Source organism: Alligator sinensis, unplaced genomic scaffold (assembly GCF_000455745.1).
Source record: "Alligator sinensis unplaced genomic scaffold, ASM45574v1 scaffold74_1, whole genome shotgun sequence".
Taxonomy (NCBI): domain Eukaryota; kingdom Metazoa; phylum Chordata; order Crocodylia; family Alligatoridae; genus Alligator; species Alligator sinensis.
Window position 1 is genome coordinate 213,308 of NW_005843101.1, and position 26,449 is coordinate 239,756.

The 26,449-nt window shown below is 44.3% G+C and overlaps 1 protein-coding gene across 1 annotated transcript in view; it reads right to left on the reverse strand.

The window, feature by feature from the left end:
* The window catches only part of LOC102378258 (stabilin-2), a 140,802-nt gene extending 126,165 nt beyond the window's left edge, over positions 1–14,637 (reverse strand). Inside the window, 3 exon segments of the mRNA XM_025193798.1 lie at positions 4,897–5,018; positions 7,479–7,612; positions 14,554–14,637. Of these exon segments, the coding sequence (XP_025049583.1) occupies positions 4,897–5,018; positions 7,479–7,612; positions 14,554–14,637 (340 nt within the window).
* Positions 14,638–26,449: the final 11,812 nt, after the last annotated feature.

Genomic DNA, 26,449 nt, shown 5'->3' on the forward strand with positions numbered 1-26,449 from the left:
CTATGACAAGATGACTGGCTCTGTGGATGTGGGGAGAACAGTGGACATGATATACCTTGACTTTAGCAAGTCTTTTGATACAGTCTCTCACAACATTCTTGTAAGCAGGCTAAGGAAGCATGGGTTGGATAAGTGGATTGTAAGGTGGATAGAAAAATGGCTGGGTTTTGCAGGCTCAAAGGGTAGTAATCAATGGCTCAGCAAGTTTGTGGATGACACCAAGCTGTGTTGGGGAATAGATACATTGGAACAGGGGTGAGCAATTATTTCGGCTGGTGGGCCACTTAACAAGTTTTGGTGAGCCACACACAAAATCTTTCAGAAGATATAATTTTACTAAAATATAAATAAAAAACAAATCATATATTAAAGTCACACATTTACTATAACATTTTAATTTTCTTTCAAAAATATTTTTGTCCTGATTGATGTTTTTTGAGTAGTGTATGTAGAGGTGCTTGCATAGTAACTCAAAATAAAGTCTTACTTTTGCGTGGGGGGGGTATGGTGCGAGTGGGAGGTAGGTGCATGTGTGGGAGGGTGGGGGTGTGCATGTGTGTTGGGGTCTGCCTGCTCCCTAGTTCCCAGGAGCCAGCCAGGGGTTGGAGAAGGTAGGGAGGGGGCCAGGGGTTGTATGCAGCACAGTTTGCTGGGGCAGTGGCTGCAGGTGTGGTCTGTGCCCCTCATCTGGCCTGTGGCTACCCCTGCAGCACTCTGCATGGGGCAGCCTGTGCTGTGTTCCTGTCTGCAACCACTCCATGCCCACCAATGCCCACCCCAGCCCCAGCCCCAGGCCCAGGCAGTGTGCACATCTTCATGGTAGGGCTGCCTTCCATGCACTGGCTGCCTGCAGGTGGCTGTTCATTGTGTTGGGCAGGCAGAGTGGGAAGAAAGGAGCTGGAGCAGGAGTCCCATGCATTGGGGCAGGAACTGCCCTTCTATATCTCCCCCCACCCCCACCTGCCACCACTTCTCTGCAATACCTGCTACCCAGAGTGGCACAGCAGGGGCAGGAGGAGCAAGAGGAGCTGTGTAAGGTGGCGGGGGAAGCCAAGCAAAGGCTTCTGTACCTTCCCGAGACTCTAGTGGGAGAGGGCAGCTGCTACTCATAGATCAGAAGTGAAGGGTAGAAGCAACTGCCAGCTGCTCCCTGCCAGCTTCTCGCACTCAGGGGACTCTGATCTGAGCATCAGGCAGGGGTTTTGCCATGTTTGGCTCCAGGAGCTGAGCTGAGGCAGCAGTGTTATCCACTTTTCATACCAGAGTCCCTGGAGTGAGAAGTGGGCTAGGGGCTTTGTACAGATGCCCCCCTCTCATCCTGGACTACTCTGGGATCAGTAGCCAGAGTTTCCTGCCTCCCTGACGTTCCCAGTGTTGGGAAGAAGTGGGGGCTTTGCCAGCCCTGTTGGCTTCCCTTTGCTGCCTATGGCCATTTGGGTGGTAGGGGTGGTGATTTAAAAAACAGTGGATCCAGAAGGTGGGCTTGGTGGGAGAACCCCCAAGCTTGGTTCCTGGACCTGTTAACTTTTAAATTGCTGCCAAGCTGGGTGGTGCAGGAAGCAAGGGGAAGCTGGCAGGGCTGGTGATAGGGCTTGGCAAGGCTCTCCCCAGGGTAGCGGAGCAAAGCAGCCACTCATTCCTCACACTGGAGTAACCGAAGCGAGCAATGGCTTGGCATGAGACTCGGTCCATTTGGCTCTTGATGCCTGGGAACTAAGTGGAGGGAGCAGGGATACCCTCTGCCTGGATCTGACACCAAAGTCCTGGTGTGAGAAGTGGGTGGGGGTGGCCTTACTGCTTCCTCTGTTCTGCACCTTGAGACCAGGAGCAGAGCAGAGGAGCAGCTGTTTGCTACTCCCTGCTCACTTCCTAGACCAGTGTTCTTGGTCTGGGGAACCAGTGTGGGGCTTTGCCCAACTTCACCCTTGCTGGAGCAGCCACCTCCACTCTCTGCCTCTTCCCCAAACTGGGCACTGCCTGGTCTGGGGTAGGGTCTGGGGGCTTTGCCAGTCATCTTCAATTTGGGAGCAGAGTGGAGGAAACTCCTTACTAGGACTGGGAGGAGTGGAGCAGGCACTGTTCCCTGTGCCTTCCCCAGATTGCGTTCACCCTGGTTTGGAGAAGATGGGGAGAGCAAGGAAGAGAGAGCTGCTTTAGACTGAATGCCCATGTGCTTCCTCTCCCAGAAATGTCACAATCCGAGCCAGCCTCAGCAGGAGACAGCTCCTGGGGGAGGGGGCAATGTCTCAGCCCCCAGCTCTGATCTTGGAGCTTGGGGCCAGGAGTTGCCTGTTGCAGGGGACATTGTGCCCACCCCATCTCAGTGATCAGAGCAGAGATTGGGCAGCAAGCAGCTGCCTGGGGCAGGAGTGGGGGTAGGTGACAGCTGCCCCGGAGGTTGGACAGCTCCCTCCACCCCTCAGAGCCCAGGCCTAACTCTGGTGCCCCTTGCCAGCCTGGGGCTGGCACCCAGGGGAGTCTAGAGCTCCCCTTGCCTGCCATATAGTAGCAGAGCTGGGCAGGAGTATTCCTACACTGAACTGTTCCTGTCAGGAGCAAATTTGCCTCTGATGGGTACACTCATGTAGTTGTGCACTCATGGAAAGCATACTGCGCAGTAAGCTTTCTGAGCATTTATTACATAAGTAGATGTGCCCAGTGGGAGATGGGTGCCTAGCTGCTTGCCTAGGAAACTACACGCTAAAATGGGGATGCCTGATGATTCAAGGAGCCTCATGCAATTCTGAGAACACTAGGGTGGGATTGATCTGTTTACTGTGACTTGGGTATTTAAATGCTGTCTAAGTTCTGTTTCAGGCCACTGATTGGATATGGCTCTAGGTTTCTAGCTGTAACTATTTAGCTTTGACTATCTTTATCTTAGTCCTGTTAAGCCTAAAAAAAGCAAAAGTTCTTGGAGAAAAATGATTCAGTTCAACTTATCTGCAGAATTGTGCCACTTCTGAATGAATTTGGGCAGTGGCTCCTTGTTGCCAATGACTTGGGGTTTGTTTTCTTTTGGGTTTTTTTGCGTAGTGGTTTATGTTTGGATTGAATGTCCCAGCGTGTAGATCATTTAACTTGGAAGCTTTACCACACTGGAGTTCTGCAGCATATGAGTGAAAGACAGAACAGTACCAGTTGTTCCAGTGTAGCCTATCACTTCAAGGAAATAAAAGTGCTATTTAAGAGTATATGTTGTCATCACCCTCAAGTGCAAAAGGTGAAGTGTGCTGCTAGTCAGGGATTTTTCTTCTAGCCTTAGGAAGGAACTACTTTCCTCTAACATGTCAAAGCATACTGTATGTTCTTAAGCAGATTATGATAAAGAGAAGTGCTGTTTTCTACCCTGAAGTGATGGGAGAAACAATGCCTAGACCTTGATTCTTAAACTCCTTCCCCCCCTGCTCTTTTTTTTTTGATGGCCAGGAAGTTTACTAGAAGGAAAACGGGGGCCTCCTAATTCACATGGACAGAAATTCCAACACTGCTCCTTTTGGAGCACAGTGAACTCTTTTATACCATAAAATGTCTCCATTTCCAATCCCGGGCTCATAGAATACAGTGCAACTAATTAAATATTATATTGCCTTCATTCTATCATTGTGCATTTAGTATCCAATTCAATACTTTAGTTAAAAAGCAAATTTGCATTACCCTCTTTTTAGGGTTAGAACTGTACTGTCAATATATGTGGTTGGTTCTTCCCTATAGCTTTTCCCATTCCTACATGAGATTCTGCTAATATTCTTTTTGTCTATTTGGTCAATGGCATGACTTTGGATGGTTGTATCAGGCCCTTAATCATTTAACTAAAATCAGAAAGAAACACTTAGCCTCACCCAGAAATATATCATATATTAGCATATATTAACATATATTAGCAACATTAGAGTCCTGATTTCTTTTTCCTCTAGACCAATATGGCTACAACCTGGATACCTGGCTAATACATTATGCAATGAATGGAGCACTCCAAACGGTAAACTATTAAATGTGAAGGTCTTCTCAGGACTCTTCTAATAGAATAGTTAGTGATCCAGTCCACCAGTGATGTGAAAGGCACTAAACCCACGGGGGAAAGCTTTCCATCCTTGATGTAAGACTCTGAAGCAGTGCTGGATTTAGGCATAAGCTAAGTAAGCTTCAGTTTAGGGCCTCACATTATGAGGGGCCTCTGAACCAACTCCTGGGCCATGAAGGGTTGGCTGCCAGACCAGAAGTGACTGTGGACTGACAAATCGTGGCCCTGCAGAGCCAGGTGGAGAAGCCGTGTAGCCTATCACTTCAAGGACTCCTTCCGCAGGGCCTGCAGCAGCTGCAGTTGAGGTTTGGGATACAAGGAGTATCCGGCATAGTGGCACTCCTGACTGCAGATGTGCTGGGGAATATCTCACGGCAGGGAGGGGAGGGAGAGGATGGGGTTGCAATCCTCCCCAGTCCTGGGCTGATGCAGCGGAAGGACACTGCTGTGAGAAGATGTGTTGCCATGAAGAGCCAGGTTAAGCCTTCCTTGGCTCTGCAGCGGCTGCTAAATTAAGGAAATGTTTTGGGTCAAATGAAGTATTTTGTTTGACCTGAAATATAACATTTCATTTAGATTTTTTTAATGCTTTATTTATTTAAATATAAATGAAAAGGGAATTTCTACATGAAAAACGCTTTTTGAAGCACATAGCATTTTGACATTTTAGAATGTTTTCCATTTTTAGGGGAATGAGCAATGCAAAACAATGCAGAAAACTTGCACAGTCACCAAAAGTTTGGCTAAAATATTTCCCTCAGTTCTATCCTTAATATATTTTGAAAATTAATCATATGTTATGAAAATTATTTGTGACAAAAGAAAAGTGATTGTCTCACACTGACAGAATACATGGCAAAAAAAGGGCTTACCCATACAGTCTGGGCCCCAATATCCCTGGCAGCACTCGGGTTGTTGAAATTCCTTCGTACAGATATGTCGACAGCCAGGAAGAGATAAAGTGTAGGTCTTGATTTCAATTGCAAGATAGTACCTGAAGGTAAGAGATTGGAGTTGCATTAGACTACTTAAAAAGCCTTAAAGCCTCTACAAACAAATGAAGTTTGTAACCTTCATTTCCTTTCATTCCAGATAACTGTACTTTAAAATTAGACTCAGAAGTTTTTATTAGCGCTGTCAAAAGATTAAAAAATTTGATCATGATTAGTTGCACGATTAAAACAATTAGTTGTAATTAATCATGATTTTAATCGCACAGCTAAAAACTCAAAGTTGTGTGCAGAAAAACTTAAAGTTATGCAAAATTATGCAGGCACTTTGTATGGTTGGGGTGTGTGTGGGTCAGGGGAATTTGTGAAGGTGTGGGGGGCTGTGGGTGTGTGGAGCCCAGGTAAGGGGGATTCTGCATAGCTTGACAGGATGTGGGGTACTGTGGGTCAGGAGTGAGGGGCAGCAGCAGCGCTAGGGAAGCTGTGGCTTGGGAGTGAGGGCCAAACTAACATAGACATAAACACACACGTACCGCCCAGCAGGCAAGTCTGTGAAAGGAAAGGTGTGTTGGGGAGGGAAGGAGTGTAGCGGGCAGGTTTAGGACCCCACAGTGAAGGAGAGAGTGGAGCAGGGGCAGGGGTGAATGGGGCCCTGGAACTGGAGCGGGTCATGGGACAGAGCTATGGGCGGCTCATCCAGGGGCATGGGGGGGCACTTCTACCACTGTGCACACCTCCAAGGGAGGCATGGGGGGCATGTGCCCTTGGATTTGTGTGTGGGGCGGTGACAGGCTGCTGCTGCATGCTGGGCTCTGCGCCCTGCTGCCATTGCCCAGGGAGCCATGTGATTCTATGCGGTGTCTCCTGTTGCTAGGCAGGCAAGAGATACATTGCAGCCAGTGCACAACTCCCAGGGCAAAGGCAGTGGGGCACAGAGCCCCAGTGCACAGCGGCAGCCTGCTTTTGTCCCATGCACAAATCCAGGGGGCATGTGCCCCCCATGCCTCTCCCGGGGGTGTACACAATGGCGGGAGCGCTTTTGTGCCCCTGGATGAGCCACCCATGGCTCTGTCCCACAACCTGTCCCAGCCTCAGGGCTCCATTCACCCTAGCCCCTGCCCCTGCCTTTGCTCCACTCCCTCCCTCACCATGGGGGCCTTCATCTGCCCCCTCATGCTCTTCCTCTTCCTAGACTTGCCTGCTGGGTGCTGCTTCACATGCAACTGGGTTGCATTCATGGCTGTCTGCAGCTGTATGTCTGTGTCTGTGCATGGCCCTTCCACGCCCTGGCTGCAGCCACCCAGAGCCCGCCCCTGGGCTGCCCTGCAGTCCTCTGCACTGCCACTGCTGCCCTGAAGGGTGGCCCAGAGGTGGCGGTGGAGTGGAGCCCGGCCATGGGCTTCAAAACTACATGTGCGATTAACGCGTTAAAAAAAATAACACGAACAGCAATTTAACACAATTGTGCATGTTAACCATGATTAGTTGACAGCCTTAGTTTTCATATACATTTTTCATGTAGAAGATGAGATTTTTCCTACTGTTTCTTGCAGTCAAAAAGCATCGCGGCAGCCTTTTCTAGTTTAGTACTGCACTATACCCTACTATAATGTACTTCCCCTTTTATTATCTGTAATATGAATGCTCCACAGTTTCTTCTAATTTCATAAGTCTAAACTAGGATAAAGGAAGTTGGAAAAAGATTATTAACTGAGCAGGGAACATCACTAATTAATTTTGAAACTCCATTTTTTTTAGTATTTGTCTCATAATATTTTTGGATTCTGAATTAATGAATGACAGATTAAATATGGGAGCTTCATGCCCCAAGTGAGATATGCCTGGTAGTAATGAAAGCAGGACAAAACATTTCTTGGTAAAAGATACATTTTTATGAAAAATGCAGTTTCAAGGGGACCAAGGGTATTGGATTTAATTTGGCAGTTTATTTAATCTGAGAAGGGTGGGATGCAGGGGATTTTAAAAAAATTCATATGATTTTGTTCTGACATTCTATATAAATGTTTGAAATGTTTGTTTTAATGTGACATTTTAATTTTGAAAAGGACCTATTTAAAAAAAATAAAACATCAATGAAGTTATATAGCCTAGAAAGAAAACAAAAGAAAATGTTTCATTTGGTTCAAAAAATGTTTCATTTGCCCCAAAATGAAATTATTCTTTTTAGATTCACAAAATTTAGCCCAAATTGGTTATTTTTAAATTCACCAACCAAACTACAAAATCTTATTACCACAGCTCTAACGTAACTCCAGAATAGCTATAGGAGTCATTTTACAATATTACTTATGACAGTTTGTCTCTATATCATCTATACCAATATTTACATCATTACCAACGATATTTAAAAGTAACTCTGGATATAAAATAATCTGTGTGGAATCTTTACCCCACAGAAGTCTATGGCACACCTTGAAGGTGGGGTTAGAAAAATGAAAGTAGTTAACAGTATCTGCATTGAACAATTCTGACAGAAAAAATACCTGCAATCTCTTATTCCAGACCCATTTGTAATTTTCATATAACCAGCAGGACAGTCCATTTCAAGGTTTAGAAAACAAGATTGGCATTCAGTTTTCATGGTAACAAGCAGCTTCTCATCACATCTTTTCTTTGCCTGTAAAAAGCACACAGACAGATTAAAATGTTTAGGGTGGGATTTTCAACTGTGCTTTGTAAGTATATTCCCAGTCAATGGTAAATCTTGACCTAAATTCAAACAGTCTGCTTTTCATTATCGCACATCCCCATCATTGTCCTGGGGCTAAAATCCGCTTTTTCACTTCTGTTAGCTCGCTTTGGGGCTAAAACAGGTCATGGGGCCAGACCGCATGGTGTTACTGCAATCTTTCCTGCAGGAGAACTTTATAAACTCTGCCAGCTGAATCCCTCTCCTTCCTTCCTGTCATCCATGTTCTGTATCCCTGCTGGGAACATGATAATAGTTTTGGCCACTGTTACTAAGTCTGATATCAATATATGCTCAGTTCAGCATGGAAACCAAAGCCAGGCCACTGAGACAGTCTCAGTGAATGGATCATTAATTATGAAGCTGGCTTCGATTTGCCAAGCAGGCCAGAGAAATACAGTGCTAGCAGGTTCCATCTTCATTCTCTGCTAAACCTAATCATTAGCTACTGAAGCAGATGCATGTTTGCTCTGCTAGTATAATGGAGGTTGAGTTCCTCTGTCCCGGCTGCTTTCCTATTATCAGTGCTACTGCTTCTAGTTAATGGACTAAGGCTGGAGTTTTCAAACTCACATAAGGGAATACGGCACCCAAATCACATTCTGGGGTGGTTGGGTAATTAATTCCTTTAGGCACTTCGGAAAAAACAAAACAGCTTCCTTCTCTGAAGAAAGCAATGGGCTATAATAGTGGGGATCAACCCTTTTGGTAGGTAAGTGCCAATTAGCCCCATACCCACCCTGAGTGCTGCTCTGATCACCTTCCTCTACTTGATCTTTGTTATGCTCTGTGCTTCCTGCCCTGTGCTTCCTGCCTGACTGCTGCTCTGCTTTCTGCTTCCTGCCTTGTCTATCACTGTGTTCCCTGCTTCCTCCAGGATCTGCTATGAGCCACACTGCTGTGCCACTCATGGCATGCATGCTGCAGGTTGGCCACCCAGGACCATAACATACAGCTTGTGAAACCTGCCCTTAGTTCTTTAGCTCAAATGATAGGCTCCCCCTTCTAGCTTCACAGGTCCCAGATTCCAAACGTGTTGTTAGTTCTGCAGATTGCTATTGCAAGAAAACGCAGGGACAAGATGGCAAAAGAAAGAGAGAAAATGCTGCTGAAGTTTTTTGTGCAGAAGCCTTGGGGTTAATAAAGCAGAGGTTCTGTGGATTTAGCAAGAGATTGTCCATAAAACTGCTGTACTTGTCACTGAAGTATCATTGATAGATGATAGAAAGCAAATTTAAAATCAAAAGATCTTCAGTGGACATCTCTTATTACTTTGAATGCACCTCTCCCCTTCTGTCTAACTGGTCCTACTAATTCCCTCAAAATAATCAGTTTTACAATTTATAAACAATGTAAAATTACCAAATCTAAAATATGTTACATATAATTTAACCACAATAAATGCCAGGAAAATAGTAAGATCTAACATTGCCTTTTCTTGTTTAATCATTCACTGCAAACTAAGTATTTACTAAATATGGAAAAATGCTTTCCTCTTAGTTTATCTCTAAGTAACACTTACCAGCTCCTAAGTACCCTCAAGCAGTGCAGTACAATTTCAGTTAACTGCAAGGAAGAAGGGTATGATGGAGTCAACTCAGAGATGGGAAAATAAGGTTGAATAACTGCAAGAGCAGTGTGAGGAAATATGAACTGTTTGTTTAAGGCAATTGCACCTGCCCGGTGAACAAGCTGTGTTTAGCATCTATATTGACATATTTACCCTCTGAAATAATAATGATCAAAGAAGGAAACATCTAGTTTTATTGATTATAGAGCCAGAAAGGACTTCCTGTATAACACATAACCAAGGACTTCCTTGAATTAATCCCCATTGGAACAAGAACATGCATCTTTTAGAAAAATGTGCGGTCTTGATTTTAAAATCTCTGTGGATGGAGAATCTACTACTGCTATTAATAAAACTGTTCCTCATAGTTATTTATTCTCACTGTTAAAAACTTGCTCCTAATCTGAATGTATCTACTTTCAAATTCTAGCCATTGCTTGTATTATACCTTTAATTGCTACAGTTGCTCCCAGACTTTTTGGACCACATGCTCCCTTGTCAACCCTCAACATTTTTCACAAATCATCGCTCACCTTTATTATCAAACTTTTAGCTGAAAAAGGCAAGGGCATCGTGTGATCCATGGACCACTCTCTGTGATTTTTGCAGCCTTGAAGCTATCAGCAGATTGGGAACTGCTCGTCTGTAAGTTTGTTCTTTCCTCATTATCAGATTTCCTTTCCTCGTGCAGGTATTTATAGATTGTGAGAACATTGCAAGAAGGATGTGGACAAGCTCGAAAGGGTGCAGAGAAGGGCCACCCGCATGATCAAGGGCCTGGGGGATAGGCCTTATGAGGAGAGACTTTGGGACCTAGGTTTGTTCAGTCTGAGTAAAAGGAGGCTGAGGGGTGGTGACTTGATAGCCACCTACAAATATGGCAACGCAGAACACCAGGATCTGGGAGAGCAACTTTTCAGAAAAGCAGCCCCTGGGAGGATGAGGACCAATGGGCACAAGCTAGTCGGGGAAAAGTTTAGGCTAGACATACAGAAAAACTTCTTTTTCATAGGGGCATCTAGAATCTGGAACGCACTTCCACCAGAGGCGGTGCAGTTGCCATCCCTGGCGGTGTTCAAGAGGAGGCTGGACAAGCACCTCATTGAGCTCGTTTGAGCCCATTACCTTCTGCCTATGGCAGGATGATCTTGATGAACTTACAGGTCCCTTCTGGCCCTTCTTTCTATGATTCTATGATTTTATGATTACCATGTAACCCAGACGTGGGCAATTATTTGGGTTGGAGGACCACTTAGGGAGTTTTATTGCTCTGGCCCTGTGCTGTCACAGCCTTACAATTCTGACCCCAAACCTGGCCCTATCCAGCCACCCTGCTCCCTGCCTGCTTGCGGCCCCATCCCATCTGCCTGGCTGAGTGTGCCCTGACCACATAGGCCAGTCTCCACGGAGACCCTGGGATCACTGGACAGTATCCGCATGGGGCCGGGGGTGACTATCTAGGCATAAAAAGAGCCAACGAGCTACAAAGTTAGTACTGAAAATGTGTAACAACTCTATAGCTGGTTTCTATCCAGCTTTAATTTGAACATGTGGCAGGACCCTAACAGACCACACCTTTCAAATTTTCCTGATAATCTCATTTAAAACACATTGGGCCTGATTGTAGTCTAGCTGTTAGTCACACAAATGGACTTACACACCTTGGCTGCTTGCAGATGTTTTAAAAAAAAACAACCCCTCCCAAACAAACATGCTTTACCATAAACAGCAGTCTGTTTGTTTGACCTGGCTCCACAGCATCTGTATAGATCGGGCACTTCAGCAAGGCTTTTTGGCACTTTTATCTAAAAGCTGATTCAATCTATATTGATGTTTAAAGTAAAGCACCGTTTTTGGGTTGTTTTTCTAACGTTTGCAAGCAGTCTTAATTTTGAGCCCATTCTGCTCTGCTTGAGTCCATGAAAAAATGCTAATGTACCTATTTCTGTAACAAACCATCATCTTAGCCTTAAGACAGAGACTAAGTACAGATGGTCAAAAAAAATTGGAGGCACGATCAATCAAATCTATGCAGGTTTCTCTAAACTGCATAGATTAGACAGTCAGTGAACAGAACTCACATTCACTCTTCGGTTGGCCAAGGCAAGCAGATGCCTACACTGGCCAGGCCAGAAGGTTGGGGGTACTCCCGCATGCTTCCTGGCTCCGCTAGGCTGTCATTGCCCCAGCCCCACCTCCTTGCCATCTGCCTGCCTCTCAGCCATCAGGGAGGGGGGCAAGGGAGGAATGAATCCTCTGCCCCAGTCACCCCCCCGTCAGCTGGGGTCAGCACAGTGGGTGGTAGTGGGGAAGCTCCCACCCTGGATTTCCCCAAGCAACAGTCCAGCTCTGCTGGGCTGTGATCACCCCAGCCCTGCCCCCTTGTTAGTCTCTTGCCTCTCAGCAATGGGGGAGGCAGGTAGAGGGAGTGGACCCCCCCACTGTGGGGTTTCGCCCCACTATGCAGAGGGAGGGGAGGTAAGTGGGGGAGAGGTAAGTGGGGGCATGTTCCCTCACTTGCCCACCCCCTGCAGCTGGCTTGGGGAGCAGAGGTTTTGCTGCCTCAGTTCTGTGGCAGCCTGGGGGCTGGGCTACCCAGCTCAGCCAGAGCAGACAAGTGGGGGCAGAAGCTGGCCTGCCCAACGTGTAAGGGGGAGTTAGTGGCAGGAGGGGAGATTGTGACCTAACTTGTGTCGGGAGAGGATCTGGAACAGAAGTTCAATAGACCAGTTTAAACTAAAGTGTTTAAATCTGATACTACATCCATCCGGGTCTATCTTAAACCATATTCTGTCATTTTGAAACTGGTTTATGTTCACTGAACTTCTGTTCTTTTACAGGTTTAGACTGGTTTCTGATCACTGTTACTGGCTTATGTGTAATTTCTGTTTCTAGACGTAGTCTCAAAAAGTGGTGAACAGAAGGAGGATCTTTTTCCTTTTTGCATGAACTTTCAAGAACTTGAACAGGATGCAATGGAATCACCCTTAGGCCATGGACTCATTACATCTGTAGTGTTACAAATGCCTTTGTAGTACTACAAAAAAATGAGTGTCCACATAGTTGCACCATCTGTAGCACCACAAAAATGGTGGATCTGCCATAGAAATATTTCTCTTTCAAAGAGGAACTTCTTTGTAGTGCTACGTTGTGTAGCACCACATGTGATGTGTGGATAGTTACATGTAGCACTTCATGAGTACCAACAATGGGGTGGCAGAGAGGGCTGCTACTGCAATGAGGCAGCTCCAACAGCTGATGCTACTATTGTGCATAGTAGTGACAGAGTGCTACCTCCAGCTGATTTTGCCAGTGTTGCAACTGGAAGCAGCTTCTCTATTATCCATATCTCTCTGAAAGGCTCCCCTGGGGGAATGATGTAGCAGCCCCAGTTTTCTCCCTGGCTGGAGAGCATGCCTTAAGGAAACGTTGTAGTGCCCCAGTCAGGGGGACTCTGCATGTGTGCATACCCACAAAATGCTTCATTTTTATAGTACTACTAAGTGCTGAATTTTGAAATGCTGTTCCTCAGTAGAAAGTCTGTAAATACACAACCTATTCAATTATCTGAAAAAATACACTTAAAACAATGTTCTTATGCAACAAAATAAAAGTCAGATGTAAATATTTTAACATAAAGGACTCAATCCAGCCATGAATTACTCCCATGAATAATCCCATGGATTCAACTATGTAAATTAACACTGAAGGAACAAGAGAGTTCATTTTAAGTGCAGAATGCTTACTAAACTGTTTATTTCAACATTGGTGTTCCTAATGTGTTATGATTTTTAGTTCCTGATTTGCAAAGTTGAGCAGAACAAGTCACTTTAATTGTGAAGTCCATGGGATTTGGTCTTATGTGTAATAGATTCACTTGCAACAGGCAATCTATCATAAAGCAGTAGGATTTGCGGATGGCTGAAATTAATTCACTGAAACATTTTTCCCCATAAAAAATGCGGTTTTGCAAATGGCATTTTTTCCTTACAAAATTTGGTTTTTGATGATATTTTCCAAAAAATGATTGGAAATAAAAAATTCCAATAAACTCATTTCCTCCCCTCTGCTCAGATATTTTGGAACCTTTTGTTTTCAAATAGCATGAAAGTTTGTACTTTCTTTCACTTTCCCACCTCTAACTTTTTTCTTGTTGGAAGAAAATGACTGGGATAATAATAATAATAATAATAATAATAATAATAAAAAAGCAGTTAAGGGAAAACCCCATCACTTATTTATACTCGTTTCAGGCTTTTCTAGTTGGGGAGGGGGGTGGAGATGGATGACACACACACCCCATCCTACCCCCACACAACAAAGATAGCTTTATACCTTTTTTGGGGATTTTCCAGTTTTGGTGGGGCACACCCACCCCACCCCACCCAACCAAACAAGGATAGCAAGTATAGAGTGTTTTTTTTCTATTTCTCTCTCCTTTTCCATCCATTTAATTTTTGTAATAGTCTGTTCAAATCTTCCCCCCTAGTTCTATTACTTAACATGTGTTAGAGTGCATAGATAGTTTAAACCAGGAGTGTCAAAACTCACTGTTGGCCCTGGGCTGGATCTGGACCATGGGCTATATGTTTGAAACCCCTGGTTTAAACAAATACATCTTTTTGTTGACTAGTTCTTATTGTTATGCTTACTTTTATAATATAACTTCAATAAATATGTGTTGCAAAACACATTGTGAAATTCTAGAAATCCATTAAATCTGTATTTGCATGATACATGCATCAGTTTTCATAGCCTGCTAATCGCAAGGCAAATTTGTTACTTTATTATCATTTTCTACAGTGGCTAAATTCTCTAGGCTATTTTTCACTTGTCTAAAATAGCTTTTCTTGCTGGGAAAAAATAAAGCAAGTTGTTTATTCTAGCAAAATGGCTTTCATCTCTTGATACGATGCAAATCTAGTATTTCTGTTGGTTTTGGTTTGTGTGTCAAATGTAATCTATTGCCAGTTTCCCTGATGTAGAGGTATCTTTTGCACTGGGCAAACAGTGTGCCAGATTTTAAAGCTGGTATAAAAATTTCACTGATTTCAGTATGGCTATTCTGTGATATACACAGTTGAGGACAGGTATCTATTTATCTATGAGTAAATAGCACATAATCAATAATAGACAATTCACTGTTTTTTCCCATAAGATACAATAGATGATATGATATACTATGTATATAAAAGCAGTAAAACTAATACAGAACAATTCTGTTATATTATTTATATGATTATTTATATTTCATTATCTGGATAAATTGATACAAAATTAAATGCAAGGGTTTTCTTACCTGATCTGTGGCTTGTGATGGTGAATACAGACTCTTTGCAACCAAAGGAAACACCAAGAATAAAATAGCCAGATCTTTTCCCATTATGAAAAGTTGTTGATTTTTTTCTCTTCAGAAAACTTCACTCATGAGTAATAATGTTATGGCAGAAAATGTCCACAGTTTTGTTAGCTTTTCTACTTTACTGCATTCTTAGGCAAAGACTGAAATGATTCTTCCCTCCTTTTCCTGAAGAAAGCATTGGACTGAAAAACACAACATGTGAAACTTGCCCTTAGACAGGAAAAAAAATCTAAAATGTGGGGCCTTTGCTGGAAGTTTTCACTGCAAAGCTGAATAAACCCTTCTTAACTGAATGACAGGATATCCTGACAGGACTCTGCTCTGCAGATCCCTCTCTCTAAAACTGTTGACAGGACAATTCCAAGGCCACTGAGCAACGGTGGCAGAATATTTTGTCTTTTAGGGGGATATGACTTGAGGTTTGGAGTAACTGTTGTTATCATTATACTTAACTTGAACGAAGTTAGACAGTGAAAAGACTTCATTGATATGGACTTATCAGGTCTTGAAATGAAGGGTGTTTCCACGAAACGTAGTTCTGAAAACAGAATTATCTAAACCATCTTCTAGGTTTGGTTAACTGAATAGAAGGGGGGATTTCTTTTCTCCTTTGTTTTTAACCACTTTGAAGCTTGGTTATGTCATTATGACTAATCTTTTAGAACCACAAAGAACAAAATTAATCCAATCACATCAGCTATGTATTACTAGGAAGGACTGAATACTTTATAGATGAAATTATCACTTGTACTCTTCTCAAAGTTTGTCGCAGCTCTTTTTTTATTCATTTACTGCTTTGGAAGCCAGTCACTCCTGATCATAAAAGCAATGGCCTGAATTTTCAAGAATATCTTGTTAGTTTGGGTGACCTGTATGGTGGGCCAGTAGCGGGTGCTCCTGTGTTGAGCCACCAACCTCACTGTGCCCAACCACCTTCCAGGCCCTGAGTGCCTCCCTGGGGGTTCCTCACATCCAGCTGATCCCCTTCCTGGAGCACACCCACAAGCCTGGGGGTAATGCTGCCACCACCCAGGGTCTGGACTAATCTTGGCCCTGTGCTCCCTGAGAAACACAGGCCTAGTTATCCTTGAGGGTACTTGACCCACTGCAAGACCTTGAGGTGCTTCCCTCAGTCTGAAGCATAAATAGTGGTCTCCCTTAGTCAGCCGAACGAAGGGGACCGCAAGGCATAATATAGGCCCTCTGAGTACTATTCTGTTGATCCTTCAGCTTTCTTCCCAGGGGCAGATCCAGGGGGTGCAATGGTACAGTTGCACCCCACTTTGATTCCTGGTCCTCTCCCAATAAGTCTCCCATGCTAGGTACAAAGGAGAACTTTATTGGTTACAAGGAGTAGGTTTGGAATAGGGTACAGGGTAGAGCAATATCAGAGAAATACCTTAGAGCAAACAGTGGCATGGTAGTCTTTGATTACGCATCTGAGTTACTGCAAACTATATAGCTAGTTAGGTCTCAAGTAGCTTACTAACAAGTATCATCCAGAGGCAGGTGGAGATTTCCTCTGGAGGCAAGCAGATCATTGAACATGAGTTTCAAGAGAGAGAGCGCATTTCAGATGGTCCATCTTCTCTGAGAGATCTCATCATGGCTGCTGCCCCACCTCCTGGGCAGTCCTACTTTTGATTACTTGACTTTATGATGAGTAGAGTAGGTAGCTAGTGGCATTAGTCTGAAGTCAGGCAGAAGACAGCCTAAAAGTGCACCATATAGAACTGAATCAAAGGTGCATCTCACCTTAGTTTATAAAGTGCACCTCTATCTTACCTTCTGCCTTTCTTTTGTTGTTTTTGATAATTCAGCACCACTAAGTATCTTTTTTTCTCCTTTCTATGTCTCCCCATTTTCCTATTTCTGACCACAGGTATGTGTTGCAATTATGCTTATTCTATTATTTGCCATTTGATACAGAAATGAACCTAAACCAAGTTCTCACTCCATGTCTGACCTTCTTCCTACATGAGCCCTCTGCTTGTTCTGTTCAACCAGAGGGCTTGAAAATAAAGTAGGAATGAGGGAAGGGCTGAATACAACTCTTGTTTTTCCCTGGGTGAGTAGTGGAACCCCTTATGAGCACTGGGACCCTCAGGAATTTCTGAGGTGAAGACTGACTGATGTTTTATCTCTGATTAGAGGTCTCAAAATCAACTAAGAATATACTTTCATGAGGTCTCCTGTGCTGTTGGCTCTTCTTAAACTGAAACACTATAAGAAAGTTCTGACTAACTTATATCAGTCCTGCTGCTTCCAGCTGAAGCCAGAAAATACTGAGTTTCTCAAGTGAAAACAGAGAAGTAGCAGAACTACTTGAAATCTTTTGTTCATGTTCATGCTGAGGGAGTTCTTGTACTTATCTGAATCAATCCCTCCTCTTTAGTGATAATATATAGGGTAATATCGTGACACACAAAATATCATCATAGTTAGAAATGAAGGTGAAAAACAAAGCAATTTTTCTACAAAAGACGTTGCTTAGACTATATAGGAAGGTGTTAAATTACTGTAATTTTCAATATATCAGTACTACTGGAAACTATGCATCTCTTCTGTATCACTTTTGGATTGTTACTTGATAAAACACTTACTTCTTGTAATCACATGTATCTTTTTGTGCTACTTGTTTCTGCCTGTGCCATGAAACAATGTCAGTGGTGGAGATTTTCTTATTTCTTGCTGGGGATTTTGCAGCAGTACCAGTACAGGGCATACCAGGTGCCTAGTGTCTGAAGCCCCATGGATGAACAATCTGGTTGGTCATTAGAGATCTATTTTCCCCACCAACACTAATTTTTGCCTGAAGTGTTGCCTCAGTCCAGAATGTGTGTCTTACGGCACCTCAAAAGCCTTTGAGGGGCCACAAAACGCACGTGGTACACATGAAAAGGTTCTCTGTGCTGCATATTTGCAGTGTGGAGCCAAATTGGATACCAGGAAATCCCAGTGTTTAAAAATACGTGATAAAAAGCATGGGGCAGCTCACATGGCTGAAGAGTGCGGCTCCTGAAACCAGAGCCTGGCTCGCCAGAGCCACACTCCAGCTGCTGACCAGGCTCTGCGTGCCCAGATCACTGATACTGTAGTCTCAGGAGGTCCCCAGGACCCCAGGTAAGACCACTGGGGCCAGCCTAGGTGCTGACCCCAGGCTCCCCTACCCCATCTGGGGCAATTTGCTGCGTGCCAGAGTGTACGTGCAGGGGTGTTCTCTAGGGACAAGTAGCAGTGGCACAACTATGTGCCACTGCTGTTTTTCCCCAGGGAAATGCATATTTCTGCTTGTCTGGATGTACCCAGGGTGAACTTTATCCTGTTTGAAAACATTCAATAAATAGATTATCAAAAAGAACAAAGGTCTCTAAGCTATCACCTCTTTTTATAAAGTTCAGTTGTAAAAGATTTCATAGATTTCATAGATATTAGGGCTGGAAGGGACCTTGGAAGATCTTCGAGTCCAGCCCCCTGCCCGAGGGTCAGGAAGTCAGCTGGGGTCACAGGATCTCAGCAAGATAAGCATCCAATTGTCTCTTGAAGGTGTTCAAAGTAGGTGCTTGAACCACCTCCGGTGGCAGTCTATTCCAAACCTTGGGGGCTCAGACAGTAAAGAAGTTCTTCCTTACGTCCAGCCTGAAACGGTCATGGAGGAGTTTGTGACTGTTCAACCTTGTCATCCCTTGGGGAGCTCTGGTGAACAGACATTCCCCCAGATCCTGGTGAGCACCCCTGATAAATGTATAGGTGGCCACCAGATCACCGCTGAGCCTGCGCATGGCTCTGAGCCTCTCATCATAAGGTCTGTTTTCCTGACCCTTGATCATGCATGTGGCTCTTTTCTGCACTCTCTCAAGCTTCTCCACGTCCTTTTTGAATTGTGGAGCCCAAAACTGAATGCAGTACTCCAGCTGTGGCCTCACCAAGATGCATAGTGTCATGTATATACTTATATGATATCATATATAATATCAGTATTTATAGTATATATGTTATGACACATGTAATACCATCACAGTTAGAAATGGAGATAAAAAACAGAGCAGTTATCTTAGAAAAGGTATCACTTGGATTGCATAGGAAGGTGCTAATTTGGGGGGGGTGTGCATGTGTGTGTGTATATATATAACAAAATTGTTGGTAGGAACTGGAAGGGCAAAGGGGTTTCCTGCACACTCATCAGATCCTGTTCCTTTCTGTTATGGGATGAGGAAAGTAAACCATTTCTTGTTTATGTGGACAGTGTTCATGTTGTACACGTACATTCTGGAGGCATGTATGGTCTTAAAGACTGTAATTTTTTCTTTGTTTGGTCAGGCTTTCCCAGACAGCTGTATTTTTATGTACAGTCTGCAATCGCTGAGCCACAGATTCTAAGAATCTCAATTAAGAGCCAGATTTTGGCTATTCTTCATGTGGGGGACACTCAAAGTTGACAATTCTTAGATATCCTCCTAAGACAGAGGCTGGCAATATTTTAAAGCTGCAGGCTGGAGCAACTTGGTTCCAGTCCAGTGTGGGCCCGGTGCTTCAGTGGTGTCACATGTGTAAGGGGGGTTTACCTGTGCCTATGCTGGGGCCAGGCATCTGGGAGCTGCACCTATACCACTGCTGCTTTTCCCACCCCCAGCTTCCTGACTGGGGTGTGAGCACAATTTCGAGATGGAGAGGAGGTATGCTGGGGCTAGGCAGCTGGAAACTGTACCCATGCTGCTGCTGCCACTTTTCCCCACCCCTGCTCCCCACCAGCTGCTGTGTGGACCTAGCTTCTAGTTGGTGGGGACCTGTGCCATGACTGCACACAGCTGCTGCTCCCTACCTCTGCCTTCCCCTCCCCTCCCCTCCAGCTGCAGCACAATTTTAGCTGCAAGCTGCCCAGCCCAAACTCAGTTTCCTACTGGATGGAAGCTGTACCCATGCTGCAGCCAGGGAGAAGCGGGTGGGGAGAATTGGTGGCGATGCTGGCACAGCTTCCAATTCCTTGGTTCCAGTGCAGCTCCTCACTGCCCAGCCCCAGCAGGGGAGCAGGCAGAGGCAAAGCTCCACGAGGCAGATCCAGTGGCTCTGTGGGCCAAATATTGCCAAACCATGTCCTAGGGGGTGGATTCTTTCTAGTAAATTATTCAGCAAATCAGAGATTGACTGAATGGTATAGAATGAAGAAAAGATTCCAGCTGACTCCTCAGTTTCAGACTTCTGTTAGGTAGATTCCACCTCCTTGGTACCTGGTGTGCAAGGGGATGTCCATCCCTTGTGTCTGTTCCCCTCTGTCAACACTTGCTGCAAGGTTGGCTTGTTATTTTTAAAAGAGAAGGCAGGGCCCCAGTCCTTGCTACTCCAGCACAGTCTTTCCATAACACTGTCTCTGCAGGAGGCTTAAAGTGAAGCAGCCAGAGAAACCTCCCCCATGTATTTTGTTCCATGATACTGCATTATTCTTAGTGGCCAACAATGACGAATATTTTTAAAGAGAAAATCTGCAGGTAAAGCCACAGACACAGTGTTTTTTGTGGCATGAGTGTTTTTTTGGATACAGCAATGCATGATGATATATATGCTTGCTTCAGAACTGACAGCTACTAGGGCAGTTTAAGGTCAGCATGATTTCTCCCCTCTGCAGTGCTGAAAAAAGAGCATGAACTCAGGCATATCCATTTCCTGTGTTGCAGAGTGAGATAAAAAACAACATCCATCAACTCTGTTATCTGCTTTGTTACACACTGTTGTGGCATTCAGATGGGGGTAAAACCTCTTTCTCTTATGAAGAACTTTTCCTCTTTTCCCCATGTTGCAATGCAGTGTTTTCACTGACTACTTCAACTACCTCTCTCCTACTTAAGAGGAATCAGCACCATCTTCAGTTATTGGTATAATGAGTCCTTTCTCTTGCTGGAGGTTAAACAGACTATATCAGATTGTGCTGGAAAGTAATTAGCAGCTCATAAATGTAGTTCTTTTTCCTAGCTCCTGTCCTGGCCAGCACAGGAATGGTTTGCAAAGATGAAACCTTGTGCATCATCTGGCAGACAGGACAGGATTCCTTGGTGTGGGCTCAGGCACTGTATAGTGCGTTGCTCTTTTACGCTTATCTGAGCAGAAGTCACATATGAAGCTCAACACCTGCTAGCTCAATACACATGCTGCTGATAGCAGCATACATGTTAGCTAGCTTTAGGAGCTGGTCAGGCCTTCCAATTCATAGATATGACTCCTTTAGTGATGTGGTATGTGAATAGGTGCATTTGGGTGGTTTTACATCCTCCTGTGGTACTGTCTACTATGGAAGGACACTGCCATGTTCCTTCACAGGAAGAAGGCTTTGTCTGCCCCCTTCATTAACAGATTTTGACAATGGGAAGGGCTAATGATCCTCTAATCTAATGGCCTGCATAAGCAGAGCCCTGAACTTTCTACATCAGACCCTCCTCTTTCTTCCTTTCCTGATGTAACAACAGAGGGTAGGATGGAGACCATAATGTGAGATTAAGTTTTCTAAAGGATTTAGGAGACAGTGGGCACATATACACCTGCACTTTAACGTGCAGTAGCTTGTTCTACTATGCATTAAAGCAGTGTGTCAAAAACTGTGCTAATATGCTAATGTGCAGTAGAATAGGCTTCTGCACATTAAGCATCACCTAAAAAGTGTGTACTTGCTCTACTGAGCATTAGTACAGCCTAATGCACATTTATTTAGTACCTCATTTTGGAGGTACTAAATTTAATGCACTTTAGTAAAGGCACATGAATGCACATGTAGACACCCCCAGTGAAGCCTAAGTCCTATCTTCAAAAGTGACTCAGGGGTTTTGAACATGGGGTTGGGTACCATAATAACCCACAAAAGTACTGTGGTATTTGTATTGCTCTTGGAAGCAGACAGAATTTCACTTTACTGAAATTGTTGCTTACTAATGTAAATGTGGTTGTATCTGCTGCGTACTGCTCTGTTGATCCTTCAGCTTTCTTCCCAGGGGCAGATCCAGGGGGTGAAATGGTACAGTTGCACCCCACCTTTGATTCCTGGTCCACCCGACGTTTAAAACCAACTGCCTAGCAGCAGTGGTAGCATTTCTAGTCAGGCAGTGCTGAGGGAATCCATTGACTTGATGCTTCATTATAATCTACCTGATTCCTTCTAAACTCTTCATTTCACAGGTGTTAACAATGTAGAAGATGACATAGAGTGCACCCTCAGCAAGTTTGCAGATGACACCAAGCTAAGGGAAGTAGTAGATATACTGGAGGATAGAGCTGGGATTCAAAGTGACTTGGACAAATTGGGGGATTGAGCCAAAAGAAATATTATGGGGTACAATATGGACAAGTGCAAAGTCCTTCACTTAAGATGGAACAATCCCATGCACCAGTACAGGCTGGGAGCTGACTGGCTGGGCAGCAGCTCTGCAGAAAAAGACCTGGGGGTTACAGTGGGCAATTAGCTGAATATAAGCCAGCACTGTGCCCTTGTTGCAAAGAAGGCTAATGGCATACTGGGCTGCATTGGTAGGTGTGTTGCCAGTAGGTCCAGGGAGGTGAGTATTCCCCTCTATTTAGCACTGGTGAGACCACATTTGGAGTATTGTGTCCAGTTTTGGGCCCCCCCACTACAGAAAGGATATGGACAAATTGGAGAAAGTCCAGTGGAGGGCAACAAAAAATGGTGAGGGGCCTGGGGGACATGACTTCTGAGGACAGGCTGAGGGAACTCGGCTTATTTAGTTTGGAGAAGAGAAGACTTGAGAGGGTATTTAATAGCAGCCTTCAACTACCTGAAGGGGGGTCTGAAAGAGGATGGAGCTGGACTGTTCTCAGTGGTGGCAGATGACAGAACAAGGAGCAATGGTTTCAAGTTACAGCAAAGAAAGTTTAGGTTAGATATTAGGAAGAATTTTCTCACAAGGAGGATAGTAAAAACTGGAACAGGTTACCCAGAGAAGTGGTGCAATCTCCATCCTTGGAGGTTTTTAAGAACTGGTTAGACAACGCTTTTGTTGGGATGATCTATCTGGGGATGGTCCTGCTTTGAGCAGGGGGTTGGACTAGATGATCTTCTGAGGTCCCTCCCAACCCTCATTTTCTATGATTCTATGATTAACAAGCCTCTCTTCAATGATCTTGATGTTCTAGTAATTAAGCTATCTTTTGTTCTGCAATTCTGCTGTTTGTTTGCTGCTTCTGGTCCTATTTCACAGCCCTGCAAATTGCTTTTCACTCATTCCAATGAAGTTATATTTATTTTTGCTTCAATCTTGAACTAAGTGATACAGCCCTAGGTCCCTAGTATATTAATAAAGCTTCTAGTTTATTTTTAAATGGAGAAAATGATCTGTTGTGTTAGGTGTGATGATGTACTACAGTATCTGCATCTTCAAAATCCTAGATCCACCCATATATCTTCCCATATTGTTTTGTATCCTGCCAGGACTGGTCATTGTGTTTACCTGTGTCTCCTTTACTGTTCAGGGTTATGATAGCCAGATATCTCTTCCTGGTATGACGCTGGTGCACCGATAGCTGAGATTTGTTTGCATTCAGATGCTCTTGGAGTCAGCATATCTTGCATTTTATTCTAGTCTTGAAATATGTCCAACAGGAAAAATGTGGTGGCCCTAGATCTCCTTGCCATCTGAGGAGAGGTGAAGATTTGGAAAGTCCTAGAGTAAAGACATTGAAACCTGGACACTTCTGAGGGCATGGACCCTCAATTTTGGTTTGAACACTGCCAATTCACAAGGAAGGCAAGGGACTGTAGGACCAAGAGTAATTCTAGGTCAAGACAGAAACTCATTGACAGATAGCAGCCTGACCAAACCTCCATTGAGATATACCTGAATATTCAGCTCCTTATTCCTGTTGCTCACCAGCCTTCAATCCTTGAGAGCAGTTAGGCTGCCAGCAGCACTGCAGAGGAGGAGACAGGTAAGTAAGTGTCAGTACATTTTTACATATAAAAAACTAGAACTCTTGGTTCCAAAATGATACCTTTTATTAGACCAACTGGAAAATGGCAAGAAAATTGTCCATTCTAGTTTTTTGTATGTCTTTTTGTCTCAGACCAACATGGCTACCAAGTACACCCCTGAGTACATTTTTATTAATTCAAAGAAGTTGGTACTACACCTTATGGTATATACCCCAGTAATGATTTTTTCTCTCAGGGGTGCCATTTTGGGTGGATGTGAATTAACTGCCTTTCTGAGATCTAACACCCTCCCTTTCTGAGTTATACCTCCTTTTGTGGCTGCTCCAAATGGTGACTGTGTTGCAGATAATGAGTTGGCAATAGTCATTTTGCAACAGCCATACTGACAGCCACAGCCTTCTCATGTCTCTCCTCCCAGCTCCCTTTCCCATCCTCCCTACTGAGCCAACCCCCTCTCACGCCATGCACTCATGTAGTGATTGCCTTATCATCCATTTTGCTATAGCCATCTTACTAGCTAGAAACCCTACCTTTTTTCCCAGCTCCCTCTTGTCCCTGCCACTAAGCCTGCCTGCCATGTGCTCAGATAGCAGTTCTGGGACCAGGCTCAGAAAAGGAAACCTCATCATAAAGGTGATTATAGCATACAAATGCATTTACTGACTGCAGAAAAGTTTATAGTAATATTATAAAATGTAAAGTACATAGTGTGTTTTCATCAAGCCAGAAATTAAAACAGTTAATTAGCACCAAAGGTTCTCCCTCACAACTCTTGGAGGAAAGCTTAGGTGTCCCCCCACCCCTCCCAACACCCTGCCCAGAAAAAACTTGGAAAGCGAGGTTTTTTTAAAATTTTCTCCTTTCCCAAGTTGCTCACTACAGGCCTAGTATAAACAGCAAAAAAGAATGTAACCTACACTGCAATAATAAGCAAAGTACAGATGGGAAACTCACATTTTGGGACTAACAAGATATCTAGCTTTAAATCCTAAAAGGATAGTCTATGTGACACAGTGCCATGCAGAGGTACATCAGCTATCTTTGAGCAAACCAACTCCCATTCTAATATTATAAAAGCCTTAATCTGTCTGTCTGTCTGTCTGTAACACTTTATTCATGCTCTGATTGTGGCAGTGCTCTGATTGGGGCAGTGGTGGCGGTGGGGGAAGGGGAGGAGTGGGCCCGACACGATGCGGGGAAGTGGGCCCAACATGGCAGTGGGGGGTGAGCAATGGGTCTGGTCCAATGTGGCCCAACACAGCAGTGACTGGGGGAGGGGAGGAGTGGGCCTCCTCCCCCACTTGGGCCTGGGCCCACTTCTCCTTCACCCATCCTTCCATATGTTGGCCCTGAGCCCACTCCTCTCATCCCCCTGCTCTGCTCCCCCTTCCCCCCCTCCCACCGCAGTGGCCTGGCTTCTCCCCATGCTTGGGCCCAGTCCTCCCCTGCCCCCCACACTGCGGTGGGGACATGGGAAGCGGGCTCCCCCCATCACTCTTGACGGGCAATTGGCTAGTACTGAAATAAGGATGTAAAATGTAACTTTAGATACAGAATGTGCTCCTACCATTACAAGGCAGTGCTACTTTCTTCCTCATTCCAGGATAGGTGGCCAATCCCCTCCAGACATGCAGCACATTGGGAGGCACAGTTCTGGTGAATAACAGCAATTTCCTGCCCTCCCCCCACCATCACTCTTGACGGGCAATTGGCTAGTACTGAAATAAGGATGTAAAATGTAACTTTAGATACAGAATGTGCTCCTACCATTACAAGGCAGTGCTACTTTCTTCCTCATTCCAGGATAGGTGGCCAATCCCCTCCAGACATGCAGCACATTGGGAGGCACAGTTCTGGTGAATAACAGCAATTTCCTGCCCTCCCCCCAACTTTGTTATACGGATCAGAGATACTTCTAACTGTAGAGCTGTCTGCAGAAGTGCAAGTGCAATTACTAAACTGGCCCCATCAGCCTACTGTCTCCAGGCCTAAAAATATTATGAATAGATAACCTAGCCCCAGGTCCTAAAAACTCTGGCCACAATCTCACATAGGAAATTCAGTCTAGTAAAACATCAGTCCAGCATGCCCTGAGATATAACCAGCCAGCCAGCTAGCTACCCATTGTTAACTGTTTGTGTGGTCTAGGAAGGTTCTTGGCATTCTGGATCCAAATCCAATGGGTGAGGATGAAGGGGAAGGTAGAAAAGGATTGACCTTCTCTAGAGTCTCACAAAACTGGGAAGAGGTTCTGGGGATGGTATCTCAAATCTGTGGGCTGAAAAAACATTTATTTATCTTTGCCCTGGAAACAGAACAAGGAGCTACAATTCTCTGATGCTTCTTGCAGTGCCGGGTGTTAACCATTGTACAATATCAGTCCTGTTTGTGAGTGAAGAAGAAAAGAGGAATGGTTCCTAAGTTACTTTTGAAAATGGATTTTTGACTCCTAATCCACTTTGGTACTTTTGAAAATGTTACTTGCTATGGAATTGCCACTCCTGAGTGACACAGTTACAAACTTCATAGCAACCAGAAAAGCATGAAAAATTGTGGAAATGAGAGGTGTCTGTAATTTTGCCACCTGTCCTGGCACATAGCTTCAATTAAACACTTAAAAAAGGAAGAGTGAGACTAATTTGTGGCATGGTTGCTTGTTTGTGTGACTCACATGATGTCCAAACCCTCTGAAATTTTTGCAACCAAAATGTTTTAAACCAGAGAATGATGAACAGCAAATCATAACTACTGTCATAAATGCCTTCATTTACATGTGAACATGTGGTCATACAAAGAACAACCACTCAAACATACATGTAAGAACAACTGCATTTACAAAAAATGAAAGAAAAGTGCCACAAATTTGATCAGTCAAAACCTCACTGAAAACTCATGTGCATGACT